General features: G+C 36.0%; 2 protein-coding genes across 9 annotated transcripts in view; one reads left to right on the top strand and one right to left on the bottom strand.

Moving 5' to 3' along the window:
- LOC115918299 overlaps positions 1 to 1,024 on the bottom strand; it is a 49,249-nt gene extending 48,225 nt beyond the window's left edge. For both annotated transcript variants that reach the window (XM_030972721.1, XM_030972722.1), the window contains exon 1: positions 819 to 1,024. The gene's annotated coding sequence lies outside the window, so the exon portion shown is untranslated. The remainder of the gene's footprint in view (positions 1 to 818) is intronic.
- A 4,373-nt stretch (positions 1,025 to 5,397) lies between these two features.
- Positions 5,398 to 18,189, top strand: part of LOC587512 (protein MON2 homolog) — a 69,499-nt gene continuing 56,707 nt past the window's right edge. For all 7 annotated transcript variants that reach the window (XM_030973612.1, XM_030973616.1, XM_030973614.1 and 4 more), the window contains exons 1-5: positions 5,398 to 5,534; positions 7,270 to 7,439; positions 8,249 to 8,312; positions 11,637 to 11,764; positions 13,309 to 13,440. In XM_030973612.1, the coding sequence (XP_030829472.1) occupies positions 7,335 to 7,439; positions 8,249 to 8,312; positions 11,637 to 11,764; positions 13,309 to 13,440 (429 nt within the window). In that variant the 5' untranslated portion in view covers positions 5,398 to 5,534; positions 7,270 to 7,334. The remainder of the gene's footprint in view (positions 5,535 to 7,269; positions 7,440 to 8,248; positions 8,313 to 11,636; positions 11,765 to 13,308; positions 13,441 to 18,189) is intronic.

Here is an 18,189-nt window from a genome sequence, read left to right as displayed (position 1 = left end):
TTAGACCACTGCAAGGATGAATACTGCACATTTAAGTTCAAGTCTATTGTTTCTAGCTTCCTGTATACCTTCGCTCTGACATTTTTCATTAGCCGGATTAGAAGGAGGCAGGCAGTTTGGATCACAATTTTCTAAACAGTTTTTGATTACCGGTAATTAATAGTCAGACACTTATCGTAATGAGCTGAGCGCAGAAATTTTTAATCACATTTTAGCTGCTACAGCGGCTCGATATCTCAAGACATAGTGATTCATATCTATTATAAAATGTAATTAATTAACCTGCAATATAGTGGTACCCATGCATGGGTGTCGATCCTTATTGTTGTGAATAGATCATCCCCCATGAACAATAGGCATCAATTACAGATCTTTGCCCATGGTGGTATCCATGTTGTTTGATCAACTGCATAAAAATTTGCCTGCATTTCTAATGTAAAAATTATTTAAGTATTTACTAATTTTATCATCATCATTTTTATCATCATTATCTTTACCATGGTTGCCATCCTCATCCTCATACCATCAACATTAATTTACATTATTAACTAATGCTACAGAAAGTCAAAAAAATCTTTCATTTCCACCCCTACTGAGATGGTCAAGCTCTACAAATTTTAGAATATAGTCTGAATGTCATCCAATTTTCCAATTCATTGAACTAGCTATGATTGTTGACTTTACACTATGGTCTAGAGGGTCTACATCAAATCTCACCAATAATTACACAAAATAAATAACACAGTCAGCAATAAACAACAATAAACTCCAGTAAGAGCAGGCCTACCCTACAGCCTTCAAAAAAATATTCAACTCACCTGAAACGAACACACCAGTTCCTTCATAAATCTAACTCAACACAATGCCCGAGCCACCCGGGTAGCATTTACCCTAATCCCGTTGGAAATGCAGTGACTTACAAGAAGCAAATGTTTATGTGTGTTGACCACCAGAGCGTGTGGGAATGAAATTAATGGGCGGAGCTCATCATTTATTATGATTCGATGATCATCGATTGTCCTGGCCTTGTGTATGTCGCCATCTGCCGGCTGAGACATGATACGCGTTTGTAAAAATCCAATTATACACACGTACACGCGATAGAAAGATAAATATATATGATGTACATAGTACATAGATTAATAGGTAGCTAGCTAGATATAAAGATGGATAGAAAGTTACATACATTGATAGTAGGAGAGGGGAGGGGTACCAACAAAAAAGGGCACTTTCTGGAAACAGGGGGCACCTACAAAGAAAAAGAAAAAAAACATACACAATTTTTAGACATTGGTATATACCCCTACATCGTCATGATTGTTATTACACTACCAGGGATGACATCAATATTTTTTATTTTTGTATTTACCTGGTACAAAATACTGCTTTAGCAACATACTTTGCAGTTGGGTGTGATGGTCTGAATGTTAGCTTTCGAGAGGGCGAAGCGAGCGAGCGAATTTTGATAGATTTGTGAGGTCCCAGTGCGAAAAATTACATCTTATAAAGTTATTTAGTGAGCACTAATTTTTTTTTTGGTCCTCAAAAAAATTGGAAAAATTGCACCCCCCCCCCCCCTTGAGCGCCAGGGGGGGGGGGGCCATCTCCCAAAAAATGTAAAATTAACATTAAAAAATTGTAAAAATACACGTTTTTTTCCCAGGAGGGGGGAGGGGGCCGGCCCCCCCCCCCTGGATCCGCCACTTCTTGTGAGAATGGAAATGAGAAAATCTATTGAAGAAAAAGGGCACCCATCAAATTTTTAAGGGATATCTATCATATGTAAAAAGGGGCATTTCGAAAGGGGGAGGGGCTCATAAAAAAAAAGGAAAAGGGGAAGTTATCTGAAGGAAATATGGTACTTATTACAAAGGAAAAGGGGCACGTGTTAAAATAAAACGGGCACTTATCGGAGGTCAAAAGTGGCATTTAAGAGAAAGGAAAGGGGGTTCTTATTACGAAGGAAAAAGTGCACTTATTAAATAGGAAAAAGGGCACGAGTCGAAGTAAAAGAAGGGCAAAATATAAGAGGTTAAAAGGGGAATTTCTCGCACCTGAAAAGCAGTAGTCACCAGAGATGAAAAGAGAGGAGAAGAACAATTATTTGTAATGAAAAGGGGCACTTGTCCTATGTTAAAAGTGGCACTTTGGGCGTACCTGAAAAAGTGGGCGGCACAGCGTAGTAGGTTTTTTTTGCCCCCGAAAATTTTAAAATCGCCCCCCCCCCCCCTGAGCGTCAGAGGAGGGACCCCTTTTCCTTTTCTTTTTTTTTAACAAAAAAAAGGTAAAAATTACCTGTTTTTACCTGTTTTTTGCCAGGGGATGGGGGCCCGGAAAAAATTTCAGTAACATTCCTTAATCACTTGTATCGAATTATAAATAATCCACGTTTGAAATGTATTCGTGGGCCAACTGAAGAAGAAAGACGAAAGGCTTCCGTAAGTCTTTATTCACTACTATTCTTCGATTTATTTGTGATTTTTAGTACCAATCACATCTTTACAATTATTTGTAACATAAAACATTGACATTATCTAATCATGCTTTGCAATATCACTTCGGGCACATTGAGTACAAATCATTAATAGTTTCATCTGCTTGGTCAAGTAACGTTGAATTTGTTTCACAGTCTGTCAACAATCAATTGAAAAATCATAATAAATACAAACTTCTTGTTTGGGTAAGCTTCCACTTGCTGAGTTGTCCTAAAGGTCTGGAGAAAAGCTTACCAGAACAAGTTATATTTGTACTGATTGTGGGGGGTAAAATGTTTATGTACCTTGAGTATAATCGTAGATGGCAGCATTGTCCTAAAATGTGGAATACACGTCCAATTTACTCGGCATCTCGATCTGACAGATTTCTTGAAATAATGGCAATCATGGTGGGCAATATGATTTTTAAAAGGTAAGAGGTGAAAAAAAACCTAACCCAGTCAAGAAAAATATAATCTAAAGAAAAAGACAGATGAATGCTCTTTAGACACCAACGCTTTAAAACAAGAAGCAGTAGATAATTCGTGGCTTGGCAGTCTTGATTGTCTTGAAATGGAGCATTCATATCCATGAGATTACCTGTCAGAATAAACTATAGATAGATAAAGAAAGAAATAACTGAATGAAGCTATATGCCCATGCTCGATTGTCTTTGTCGACCACGTGATTCTTCTCGGGATTGAAGACCAGCTAGGTGTAATCATAAAGCCCCTATATTGAATGTCTTCTACTTTCTTTGAATATTGATCTCGGATTATTACTCGTTATTGATCAGAGTTGAAAAGGGGCACTTATTACAAAAGGAAGATAGGTCTTTATCTGAGTTAAAAAAGGGCTTTTGGGGGATACTAAAAAAGTGTGTGGGTGTGGGGTTTTAACGTGCCCCTTATCCCCCCCCCCCTCCCGACAGCGCCTCCTCTGGATAAATGGCTTGAAAACCAGTCTATAGTCATTTACCACAACCAGGTTTTAAAAGCTTATATAATTTTAAAAAAAATAGATTGTTGTTAAAAGTTCTAGATGTACCACGTCAAAAAGCCTTTTCTTATCTTTAAAAAAAATCTTCTCAGTTGTACTTTCGATTGTCAATGGCAAGACACCAATCATCAATACAGTATTAGCGAGAACTTACGCAGTTGAACGTTGTGCTTTAAATCTGAATTGTTACTGGTACCAAGACTTATTTCCATGAGGTAATTATTGTACTATCGCTCTTGTATGCCCTTTTTAAGTAGGTGGATATTACACAGTCATGGAACTTCCATGGCTGTGTACTATCCACCTACTTAAAAAGGGAAGTGAAAGTGGCCTGCAATTGTCAGGATTCGATGTATCTCCCTTTTATTGAAGGGTATAATACTGTCCTCTTGACTAGTACTGCTCTATTGACTTATTCTTTTTACTCTTGTTTACCATTACAACATGTGCACTATATCACCACCACCACTATACGTATGTACAACTAGCACCAGGCGCGTACACAGGGGGGGGGGGGGGGGTGGGGGGGGGGTTAAACCGCCCTTTGGTATTTTTACGTGTGTAAACCCCCCCCATCACCCCTAACCCCCCCTATTCCCATAGCTGACCTAAAAAAGTGACCTTACCCCCCCACCCCAACGGAGCCAAATGTCAAATTCAAATTTCGAGACCCCCCCCCCAAAAAAAAGTGACCTCTTACCCCCCCCCCCCCCCCCTCGCTTATTCAGCGGCTGGCGGCTGGCTGAGTCGTTGCGAAATTTTCGGCACGATTTATAAATGTTAAACCCCCCCCCCCCCTTGAAAAAATCCTGCATACGCGCCTGACTAGCACCAGCAACGACACTACTACTATATCACTACCCTTACCATCTATTTTGTTTAAAGCCCCTCTAAAGTGTTGGGATCCCCAAATTCACCAAAAATTTGATTGCGAAATTTCACTAAAATTGTATCATAATGTGAAAGCAGATGTCATTATTTTAAGACACACTTCTGAAAAGATCCTCCCCCCCAAAAATAAAAATTAAAATAAATACATAATTTGGGTTTTCTATTGTACGCAGAAAACCTAAATTCAGTATTCTTTCATCAAATTCGACTTCAAACACATTTGTTTTGAAAATCCTTGCAGAAATGTGTCTTAAATGACATTTTCTTTCACATTATGATACAATTTCAGTGAAATTTATGGGGCTCCCAACACTTTAGAGGGGCTTTAAATTGTTATAAATGGACTTATTTCACTGTCCTTAAACATTTTATTTTTAATTTTGTTATACTGGTATACACTGTACAATTTCTCTTGTAAAATATATTCAATTGAATATGATATAATTGCTGTTTGGCGATATCCTTTTAACACATGAAGTCACTTTCTTCGTTTTATAGTTATTATTGAACTACAATATGTCAATGTACATTATTAATTTGTATAACCTTATTTCATGTTTTCTTGTATTTTACTGCAAATATGACGATAAAATTCTCCGGACTTTTGCCTTGTCCGTTTTTAAAAACAATAAAACCGAAATTTAATTGACTATTCAACAAAGTCGCTTAGTGGGCGTCAACTCTTAACAGGACACACCCCCGAACTCTTTACCACAGACGTGACCCAGCTGAGGGTCGATATCGGATCACACGGCCCTTCAATGAGGACTCAACGCTAGTCTTGTTTTGCAGTCCTGATAGCATATCGACGGACAATGGTACATGTATATATCCAGGGAGTTGGAAATCCCTGGTATATCCATGCTAAAGGGAGGGGTAACGAGCAACTACAACATTATTGTTTGTTCTGTCTGATGGAAAGTATGCAACTAAATAATATATTTCACAAACTTTCTGATGATTTCTGCCCGCCTGACATAACCCGTGTCAGAGTCTAAATTTGAGACTACAAATGATTATGCGACATTGTGGGAACGAAAACAGTATGGCTGCCTCCACGAAGACTGAAAATCAACCTCAAATGAATAGTGGACGTTTAGCGTTATAGCAGGAGCTGAAGACGTGAATTATAGCAAGTACCTCAATTGTAGCAGTTCCCGCCTTCACCAAGTATGTATTATTTTGTTTGAAATTGTCGTAATGTGTAATCTAAATGCAGTCGAGTTGCTGACGGACTCGAACAGGTCAACGAGAAGATTACGTGTGCACTGTACTGTACTGGAGGCAGCTGGCTCACACTTGATGCATTGAAATTGAATGAAGGAACGTAACGAAGCCTCGCGCTTGTCAGCGCTGAACTGTCGGGGTGCTAGGCTACTGGACAGTGGGAGTCTGTTGAGCTGAATTGGCACTTATGGACGAGATCTAGACTACTTAGTTTAAGAATTGAAGAAATCATGTTTTTACATAGAATTAAAGAATATTGTCTTTAAAGAGGCACCTAAGACAATTAAAAATAAAACTGTGATTCCCTTGATAATAAACTTGTAGATCTAGATCTAGTTTAATAAAGCAAAGGAATTATCAATTTGTCCCCAATATAATCTATAGAGTAAAGGAGCCCGTTTTCAGCCACTTAAGACAAAATCCTATTTTTAGGACCCTTTACTTCCTATTTATTATCATTTTTTGTTCAAATCATGAAGCAAATATTATTATTATTTAAACAAAACAAGAATCCCAGAAAAAAATCACGAATTGCCATGACAATATTCATTTCAATTTTCACTGTTTCGGAGTCAGTTTTCGGCGTAGCGTACCAGTTTTCGGCCGCATGTACAAAGTCAATAGGAAGCGGGCGCACGCGCCGTGCGTTTCCGCGCTGATCTATAGCACTAGCGGGCGGAGCAGATATCCCACGCCGAAAACTAGTACTGTGGTGATCGGATATTGGAATCTGAATTAGACAGAGATATCGTGTGTGCGTTGCGGTGTGCGGCTGCATTGATTTAATACATGCGATGAGATACTTTTGAGCTTGCGACTAGCACAAAATCGGGCTCTAAATCTGAAAAATACTTGAAATAAAGCTCATTTTATGGTACCCATATTTCTTACAGACACGCGTAAGATACTCGATTTTTCAGATTCGGGTAGCGGGACCGCCGATTACATCGCTAAAATGTGATATTTTAGGATATATTTTCCATTGCAAATGTGGTTCTTCAGTGACACTGGCATGGTATGGTATGTGTGGGATATGTGTTATGCTATTATGGGATGTATTTTAGAGTGATTTTACCTTGCATCCAACCAATCGGCCGAAAACTGGAGCTGGCCGATTACTGGCTCCTTTACTCTAGTTCTAATTATAAAATCATGATTTTTAAAAATAGACCTAGGTAATTCCTTTTTATTTTATTGAACAGAATCACATTTCTTGGTGCCCAGTGTAAAAGTGAATTGGCGCCAAATTTGTTAAAAGTAGAAGGATGCCATTGCCATGTCGTATTTATTATTAGTTGTCAGACTCAGAGTGCCATGATCTACAGCTAATTGCTATGTTGCGTGAGTGCCAGATTTGTAAAGTAATTAATTATGTCCTTTTGATTTGCAGAATATGAAAAATTCACTCCCATGCATCAATCAAATACCCCATAGTAAACATTTAATTTCAAATTGAGGGGTGGGGCAACTGTTCCCTTCCATTACATGATCAAAGCCCTTGGCCCCAAATGCTTGTAAAAAATAACCGTTTTACCCATTCACCAGTAAAGGACATAAATAATTCCTTCATTTTGTGAATGCAATGATAATACTAATGCTCTGACATTTAATCCAAAAGTAGACATGCACATGTACATGTAGTGTCTCTAATTTTTCAATTTGTATTTGCTATCGACAGGATTATACATCAGCATAGAAAGAATCTGAAGCGATCGGACCAGGTACATGTGAAGAGCAGTCAAAATGACATCTGATTCAGCTATTGCAAAGAGGCTGGTGGATAACTTGCAGACTGATCTGAGAGCACTCTTCAATGAAACTAAGAGGAAATATCCACCTGTCAAAGAGGTACATTAAAGTCAATATCAGAATTTGCACTCTGTGTACTTTCTATTTTATTTTGTATGTTGATACAGGGCTCAAAATCAGCTGTTGTCCAGACGCTATTCAGCATCTAAAATCCTGCCAGGCAACCTTAAAATCCTGTCTCTGTTGCCTGAGAGGCAACTATAAAATTCACTAGTTTTTTTCTTGCTCAATGTCAATTTTGAGCAGTTCGTAATACATGTTAATGATTACCAAAAGTTATGTTGCCCAGCTGACAACCTGAATAATAAAGTGAGCAAGAGCTTTGTTAAACATCATACATCTTTGTCTGCAAATGCAATGATTTGCAAATGTATAATAGGGATGTATAGATCTAGTTGGTAATAATAATTTTGTAGAATAAAATAATTTTAGAGTTTCATGATTAGATGTTAAACTTGGGAAAAAGTAAATGGCTTCTTGCTATAAGTCTAGAGTTAGACATTGACTTAGCAAAGAGTGTTTGGATATGTGTAATTCTTTGATTTGAAAAAACAAATTTATGTCAATAAAAGGAACACAAAGTCATCTTGATAATTGATGAACATTGCAATTAATTACATGATGATATATGCAAACGTACATACACTGTACTATGTGTGGAATATAACAAAGATGGAGATTGATAGCATCTTTAATTGTCTGTATCTATGTTCAAGTATATTTTTGATATTGTGTATTTACTCACTTGTTTTCTAACCCAGTTATTATATGCAGACAATTCTGTACACTGTATTATTTTTTTACACTGTTTTTCTTTTCTTATTTTCTTACTTCAAACTTTAAATTAGGCTGCAGAGGCAGACATCTTGAAGATCAGGACAATAGTTGCCAGAAGTAAAGATGTCATTCCTGGTAAGTTTTACAAAAATTACTCTACTGATTTATATTTTCTACAGTTCCATCATGAGCCAACTCATTGTTGCTCCTTCCTCTAACCTCTCCTTGCTCCTTTAAACTAAAGTAAAGAAAACATTTGTTGAAAAGTTCATTATAAACTTGTGAATTGAAGCAGTTTTTAGATATTTCCTTTTTTTCCTTTCTTCCTTTTTTTAAATTGTTGATGAAAAAATTCAACAAATTTGATGACAGTGAATCATGCAGCCAAACATGTGTTAGTTTGCAAAGAGTTTGAAGGGCGTTGTTACATTGTTATTAATTTCTGGACCCTTTTTAATAAAACTTGTTATCAATATAAAGATACAATAATTGTTATAAGCTACTGAAATCCTTACATTTGATTGGCTATTGGCATATTTGTCAAAGTTCTGTGGCACTTGTTATTGATAACAAGTTTTACGAAACAGGACTCTGGTTCTGTATTGGTAGTAGAGCAGTGGTCTCGTAATCCGGTGACCCGGGTTCGAAACCAAGTCGATGAGCTAGTGCCCTTTAGTAAGGCATTAATCCTCATTACCAGGTCCCTCGGAGACGACCTAGAGCCGTCGGCCATCTGGTTGCTTACTTACAAGCATTTATGCTTTCTTAGCAGTCAGGTTAAATAACTACCATCACCATCACCATCAATTTCTTTTTGATAATAATGATTTGACAAGGACATTTAGTTTTCCATAGGACAGGTTTCTGCCATGATATTATGCTCAAGGTGCTCTTCATTTTTCAGAATGATCCTGAAAAGTTTTCTGAAACTAAAGCATAAATATAATTCATATTTTATCTTAAACTACATGTATATGACCAATCTTATATTAGGGGATGTTTCTTTTATTATGATTTAAGGGAAATGTTAAGAAAGAGGAGGGTTTTGAGAGCAACTTTGGAGTTACTGAGGGATAACACAAACAGAGAAATATTTGAAATACCCCGCTTTCCCACATTTGGCACATTCTTGTCAAAATACTATGGTTTTTTTTTAGTACAGGTATATTGTGAACAATGGTAAAGTGTGCCCCACCCCCCCTCCCCCCCAAAAAAAAATCATCCAAACAATGGGATATGTCATCTGTTATTATCTACACATGTATGTATGTGCCATATTTATTTACCATAAAGAGGAAGTAATACATGTACATGTACGTCTTCAAATGATATATTCATATGATGATTTTTCGCAAGTTTACCAAAATCTAGCATAACTGGATTTTGCATGTATTATTTTCAAAGCAATGGGGCTTGGTATGCCATCAATGTATCGTTTGAAAGCATATTTACATATACCACAGTACCTCTATAATCTGATATATCTGAACAAGCCTTTACTCTGAATGTTTCATTTATTTTATCATAGGCTTTAAAAGTGGTGTAAAGAAGTTGCTTATGATTTGGTTAAATGAAGCATAAACATTATTTCTACGACGTTTGGGGGCTTATTCCTGATGAATTTATAGTTTTATTGATTTGAAAAAAATATGGGTTGTGGTCAGTTGATAAAACTCTTGATGCTTAAATTTAATCCATGCACACAATATATACACAAACAGAAACCATGGTAGAACAAGATAAATAAACAAAAATAGTTATCATTATCATTATTTTTGCTGTTGCTGTATGATTATAATTATCATTGTTGCTGTTGTTATTGTTTTGTATTAAATATTATTGTTATTATTATATTTAATATTGATATTATCATTTATGAATTTTATTATTGTCATTGTTATTGTTGTTATTTTTAGTAGTAGTAGTAGTAGTACATTCTGTAGTAGAAGTAGTAGTAAAAGTAGTAGTAGTAGTAGTAGTAGTAGTAGTAGTAACATTCATGTACAGTGTAATGCTTTTAGTATTTCTTATTCATATTTGTATTTCAGCTTCATGTTTATTTTTCTGTTTTACTTTAAAGAGTTCAGAGCAGAGAAGATAATATTGATTTTATACAAAGCAATGATAGAAACCAATGTATCTTGATGAACAGATAAATCAAAAGGGTGCTTTGCAGAACGAGAAAGCAATTTAGGTAAAGATAATGTAAAAGCAGAAACTTTGGGCAAGCATAAACAACAAATTTGATGAGTTGGAGCTGCAGTATTGGAACTCCCCTACCTGTGATCTCCATCATATTACATGGATGGTGGTCGTTGATGTGCCGATTGCGGACATGACATGAATAATGCGAGAAGTAATTCAATCCCCTCCGTTGTACTCTGAGGTACCCTGTCTTCTGTGAGCATGAAACTCTATCCTGCGACCAATGGGGTTATGGACTCAATAGACTGGGCTAAGATTATGAACGAATGTTTTTATGCTCGTGACTTTCTTGCTGTCATACATGTTGTATGAACATGAATAAGTGTGCTTATTTCAGGTGGGGGTCTGTTTAAGTGCTTCCTCAATGGCTGCAATCTTTAAGCACCACACCTGGTGTCGGTCTGGATCAGGGAAAAAATTAATATTAATTTTTCGGGGGCTACTTTTCAAGCTTGCCTGCATAAAAATAACACTCTAAAATTTGTATTGCATTGAACTCTATGCAAATTTACGGGGGCTCTTTTCTGATTTTCGGGGGCTCTTTTGGGCATTTCGGGGGCAAATTCGCCCTAAGCCCCCGTGTATTTTTTTTACTGGTCTGGATCTTATACATGTAATATCATGTTAACAAAGCAAAACATATCATTTATGTACTTGCCCAAAAGCAAATTTGGCAGGACAAAGTACTTTGGTACTTTGACCCAAGGTACCAGTGACATACATGAACTTAAAATGTCTTTTTCCCATATTGAAATTGAGGATTCTGAGGAACTACATGTACATGAAATGCATTTCATTCAGCTCTGGGTATCATATTTGATTTTACTGAAATGTGTACTTGTATATCTGTATATCATTTGATTTAATTGAAAATAGTAAAATGTATACCAAGCAAATGTAGATGCATACCGTATCATTTGATTTTACTGAAAATAGTAAAATGTACATGTACAAGAGATGAACATATCATTTAAGTTTGCTTAAATTTACATGTATGATATTGTAAACTATGACACAATGACACTGTTGATCTTTTATCCAGTTGTTGACATTGAAGGTTTGCTTTATAATAATCCAAACATATAACAGTTTTGGGTGCTTGTACATTGATCCTAGTGTGAATTAATTGTCAAGTGCAATTCAAAACAATGTCAAATATAATTGAATATGACACTTAAAAGCTATATATTTAAGAGCAGGTTTCTGTTATCAATCAAGAATATTATTTATTTATTTATACCTCAACTACAATAGCTCTGGTCATGAACAGTGGGGAAATCTTGCAGCCGTTCTTACTGGGATGTGACACCAAGAATCTGAGGATTGTTCAGCTCTGTCTCGGCTCAGTGCAACGTCTTATCACACACGAGGCCTTATCAGCTGTGAGTATTGATCTTTTATGAGATTGTTACTATTATTGAAAATGTTCTGTGGGAATGGAATGTTTACATTGTGGCTTGTGTCAACTAATGTTGATTTCATTATATTATTAATTGTTTGTGTTGTATCAGGCTTTGTTGTTTGTTGTTTTTGGCTTGGAATATGGCACCTCAATTGAATATAAGCTGCTGGTACAGTCTAGCTTATTGAAGATGTCAACCAGACTTTGGCAAACCATGTTAAACTCCTTCTCATGGTGATCAAATTATGTAAGTTGATTGAAATTAAAAATTAAATCATTTCCCGTCTTGTCATTAGCATAAGGTGTGAAAATTTGTGTACTGCAAGGTTCTGGAATCATCAAAATGATAAGAAATTTGGCCCAGTCTTGATGAAGTTACAAGCACTGTACACAGAAAGATGTACATGTATATGGGACTACGCGACCTATTAGGTCCAAATAGATATAATAATTTCCCAAATATATCAATTAGTAGGCGGTTTCCTGCAAAATTTTGTATCATCACGTATAAGTCAAAACATATTCTTTCACATGATTGGAAATAAGAGCTTCCATTTCATTTGTTTGAGAGGGGGGGGGGCATTTCCAAAACTGGTCTTTACCTTTAAAGTGCAATTTTGCAATTTCAAGTTACTGAAGTTACAGGATTTACATGTATCATCTCCATGTAGATCTTGTACAGTACTTGGCAAATTGAAATATACCTTCGGGATATGTGCAAATGGCAGACACATACCCTTACTAATGTACAGTACATTGAAATTCTTGATCTCAACACTGCAATCATGGGGGTGGGGGTGGGGGGGGGGGGGAGAGAGAGAGTGTGTGAGCTATTATTGCCCCCTGTGGCCATATCCTTCATTAGTAAAGGACTGTAACATGATTGTAATGGTAATACTACCAGCAAACCTCTGATTGCGACTGGGTAATCAGATTTGAGGCTAGTCCTTTGGTGTTAGAAGTCTTTAAATAGCATATGCTTAAATTGCAATACACTTCTGCTCTAGCTGTAGGCGTTTTTAGAATGAAAGATTTTCTGATTTTAGATTTCTTGTTCGTTTGGAGCCAGAAAGGTATGAGCATGTGTGTGTGTGAAAGTATGTAAGTTAATGCACATAACCTGGGAAATACTGAGGAAAATAGAAGGAAAAAACTATTGTCATTTAGTCTTTCATATTAAAAAAGGCAACAATTTTTTGGAGAGGGTTGTGATTGATATGAAACCCGATGTTGAAGTTGAGACCGATTCGATTCAATCAATCATAATTCCCAGTAGAATTTGTAGTCTAGATAAATAATTTAGCATGATTCTGCGTTGATTTCCATCTTTTTCCATCATAAGATCATATTCCTGCTTATAATGTGGAATTGTTTACACTTTCAGAGTTTAAATTGCACCCATTTCATGATGACTTATTCATTATGACATTTTTCTCAAACTCAACATGTTCAATGTTTATTTTCAATTTTATTCTCAATCCTAATGATATATTTGTTATTATGTGCACCATCTCCCCTTGACAGCAAGCTGCGGGCAATGTGATCAGCATGCTATGGGGTTTGATGGAGTGCGGGATGGAGGACCTGAAGGTACTGCAGACAACCTTGGTTATCCTCACCACCAACACCATCGTCAGAGGTCCATCTCTGGCAAAGGTAAGAAGATATCCCACATCACACAGATTTACGAGTCATGTCCACTTAAGTAGTTATCTTTATTATTCTGTGACTCTTTGCCTTTAATTGTACATGCTGCGGTGGTCAGTTAAAGGCTCTGTTTCATAAAACCTGTTATCAATAACAAATGCTCGATTTCTGTGATGAATTTGCTCTCAGCCAATCAAATGCCATTATTTCAGTAGCTTATAACAGTAATTGTTACTTGTTTACTTGATAACAAGTCTCATGAAACGGGGCCCAGAACAGCACTAAGTTTCCTCCTGAAATATGCATCGGCTAGCAAATCAGGATGGTAAATTTTCAGAACGCCCTACAGTCTATGTGACTTCATTTGAAAGGCATTTTTTTTACAGAGATCTTGAATACCCTGTACTCCAGTCTGTCCTTTCAAGTAGTGGGTAATAGAAACTGACTGCTCTATATGTATTCTTTTACCATGTTGTTTATGATACCTTGCATCCCAAGGTAATGATTATGTAGAGATTAGGAAGCACGCACTGAACCAACTTTGCAATCAGACCTCATTATATCCTCGGGCAGGCGCGAGAAGGTGATCATCATCATCGTCTTAGAGCCCTTCCTGGCGACGCAAACAACGATAGTTGAGCTCATTTTTATTAAATATGAATGAGGATCTGCTATCAGTATCAATTTCAGTCCAGAATATTTGCCCGATAGGCGTGGGATGTTTATTACGGTGTTCTTACTGGTATTGCCAATTTCACTTGTCGTGTAAGGCGATTCACATATACTGAGTGTATAAAATGTAAACAATATGAAAATGCTAATTATATGTTACCCTCGTCCGGTATGACAGACAGAATATTAAGTCATACAGTGAGTGCTTGGTAAAATTGAATATATTCATGAATATTACATATTGTATAAGGTATATGGATATAATATATATCATATAATATATAGTATATTATATGATATATTTATCATCTGCTTAGAGCATTAAAGGGTATTAACTCCTACTTTTACAATCACATACACTGTAGATATAATGCCCTTCTAGCTCTCAGCAGGCTTTATCTTTCTTTTTTGGTTGGAGTGATATCAATTTTGATTCAGACTTTCATTTTATATGGAGTCTGCACAAGTATAACTTACATAGATATCTTTTAATGACAATCTTTCAAAACTAGAGGGATACCATACAATTATCACACACAAAAGCAGTAATTTTTTGTACAGTTAGCTCCAGACTTAACTTTTTGGGAAGGGGGTCCAGATTCAAGTTTGTACAGTCTTTATGTACGAGCTCTGTGTTAATAAACATCAAAATTTGGGGGTCCAGACCTAGATTTGGGGTGCCCATTTGTCCTGGGCACGTGTTAGTGTTGAGCCCTGCATTTAGTTCATTTGCTTAGTGTCTTGAGAATATTCTAGCGGTGTTCAAAACCTAGTGCACCAATTTGCATTCATAGGAAAATCTAAAAATAATTTTATGCGTACCGGTATTGATTTTCCACCCACTAAAATAACATGAAATTTACAAAATTTATTTTATTAGTTAATTTGTTCCCCTAGGTTATTAACAAAATCAATCAAGTTCATTCAACTGGAAATGAAATTCGTTACAGATCAATGCATATTATTTATATTATGATTGGCTAGATGAATTATACATGTAAGTCATGTAAAAAAAATCCTTAAGAGAATACAAAATACAAATTTAGAAATGATCAGGTATGCTATAATACTAACAGGTGTGTATAGATTAATGTAGTTTTAATGTATTAATGATAACAAACACTGACCTTTGAACCCCAAGGCCATCATAAATGCATTTATGTTGGATAATATGTGGTATGATTGTGTCATCTATTGCCACATACTATACATGTACATAGCTATGCACCCTGTACATGTACATGTAGTTTCCTGCAGAAAAAGCTATTGGAATGGAAAAGGCTTGACTCTGAATGTTCTACAACTTTATTGAGGGGAGAGAGAGCACACTATTATTCCACTACCATCTCCGATCATGCAATCAGAGGACAAAACAGGTTGCCTAATTGGTTTTGCCTGCTTACTATTGCTATACCGGTAATGACTGTCAAACTGGGAATCATTCCATTTCCAGCTTTGCTATTAAAATACGCCGGCCTATAACTACATGTACATGTTGAGGCCACATCCCATTGCATGTTTGTGTTTCTGCACTATAATTATAACAGAAATTATTGTTATTTTCAGCTGAATTGATTTGAACTGAGCTACATGTAGATGTCATTTATTATTTCCAAGAAAAGACATTCATGCATAGAAAACAATATGTTTTCTGTACGACTTGATGATTGTATTTTGTTTTTATTTTATTATGCCTCTGTTACGAGGTAGCCGGAGGCATTATGTTTTCGGGTTGCCCGTCCGTCCGTCCGTCCGTCCGTCCGTACGTACATCTGTACGTCCGTACGTCCCGTTCTTGTGATCGCGTTATCTGAAGAACCGATTGATGGATTCCTGCCAATCTTTGGTCATGTTTGTATCTTGCAGAGCCAATGAACTGATTAGATTTTGGGGTCACGAGGTCAAAGGTCAAAGGTCACAGGGCTTATTATGTATGTAAAGCTCGTGATCCCGTTATCTGAAGAACCAATTGATGGATTCCTGTCAAACTTTGGTCATGTATGTATCTTGCAGAGCCAATGAACTGATAAGATTTGGGGGTCACAAGGTCAAAGGTCAAAGGTCAAAGGGTTATATATGTATATGAGAAATTGCTTGTAATCACGATATTCTGAGAACCTGTTCATGGATTACAATTGAACTTGAATTTGAAAAATTTCTTCTGTTTTGGTTTGTAAAATTGCTCTATGACGGAGACAACATTTTCGACTGCGCGCAGTCGAAGTTCCATCTAGTTTACATCTAAAAAAAGAGTGAAATTATTTCTGTCTGGATTCATCTCTCTTATTACTGTACAAGAAAACATTATTATAATTTAATGAAAATATATAGTGTGATATTCAAATACAGAATCATTACTCTTTTAATGTAAAAATGACCGATTGAAAGAGGAAAAATAAATAAATTGAATTGAATTGAATTGAATTGAATGCAAACAGTTGGCAGGTACTCAACACACTATGTACATTCAGTTTTATATCTGATTGAAAAAGAAGAATTTTATTTATCAATATAGCATTTAGTAGATTTTGCTGTTTGATTGATCAAATGTAGGCCTTGTGAGACCCTACATGTACATGATGTTCTCATATGTAGCTTTTTACTTTCTTTACATGCAGAAATTGTTTCAAATAAATATTCATCAGATATATGGATGATGGCCTAGGAAATTATGCCGAGATTTAAAGAGAACCCAGGGCTCTATATAGATTTAACCGTAAATTAATTATTTGTGCACTACGCTTGTAATTGCTGAGCCATTAGCACTAGCAGATCTCAATTCTTTGTTGAAGACGTCCCTTGACATATCGATCTAGATTAATAATAAATAGTCATCAGATTTATGGATGATGGCCTAGGAAAGTATGCTCATGATAAAGAGAACCCAGGGGTCCGTACTACAGATTTAACTGTAAATTAATTATTTTCGCACTTGGCTTGTAATTGCAAAGCCATTAGCAGTTATTATTTCTTTGCTGAAGACGTCCCTCGACATATTGATCTAGATTAATAATAAATATTCATCAGATTTATGGATGATGGCCTAGGAAAGTATGCCCATGATAAAGAGAACCCATCTATTGATCTAGATGTATGAAACATTTATGAAATATTTATGAATGAAAAAGCAAGTTTGAGCTTGAGATGTATGCGCTCTTGCTACATGCATAATACATGTATTTAATCACGAACCCTGGTACATGCATGTCCCATGTTCACTGGCCTGCTGATCAGAATTAATTAAGAGTGTTACTTGTGAATGTTATACCCAGCATATGGTGCACATCTGTACTTGTACAACATGTACATACAACATAGTCTTATTTAATACCAAAACAGTTTTTCTTAAGATTAAGAGTATTGAAATGTCAAGATATACTGTATACACATCAGGATACATCTGATCAGAAATTTCTATAACATAAATGAGACACATTGCTTCACGAGTTGCGGATGTTTACTTTCAGTCTTTTACTAATGAAATTAAAATATAATAGTATTTTCTACTTGTTCCTACGTAGATGTATACATTTTGGCCTGTATTTTGTACATAATTAAAGCAAATATACACAAACAAAAAATACGGTTTATTGCTCACAAGTTCTATGTTCCTTTTTACACACAAAAAAAAATTGTGTTTCTCAAGTACACATTGTGTTTTTTTGTTTAAATTTGTTTGCATTTCCTTTAATTTCCTCATTTGCACAGCCATGTTGTTACAACTGAATGAGCAATAGCGAGGCCACCAGACCTCACTTACTGTACAGGTTGTACATGGAATTTCCTAATTAGGGTGTAATTAAAAATGCATCATGCCTATGTACAATGGGAGGTGTTTACTGCCATATATACCGGTACCTAGTTATCTAGCATCAGTTCAAAAGAGTACATGTATGTTATGCACAGTTTTAGAACATCAATACATGTAGGTGTGAGACCTAAATTACTTTTTGTTTATAAAGAGGAGAGAAAGGTAATGAATGAAAATCAAGTATGTGATCATGATTAGAATTTGTTATGTTTGAATCATGCTCACCTGTAAGCAACAGTAAGCCCAGGAATAAATATACAGAATGGTGCAGTACA

Source organism: Strongylocentrotus purpuratus, unplaced genomic scaffold (assembly GCF_000002235.5).
Source record: "Strongylocentrotus purpuratus isolate Spur 01 unplaced genomic scaffold, Spur_5.0 spur5_scaffold_6, whole genome shotgun sequence".
NCBI classification, from domain to species: domain Eukaryota; kingdom Metazoa; phylum Echinodermata; class Echinoidea; order Camarodonta; family Strongylocentrotidae; genus Strongylocentrotus; species Strongylocentrotus purpuratus.
Note: the sequence above shows the minus strand (reverse complement) of the source record. Positions and strands in the feature narration are given on the sequence as shown.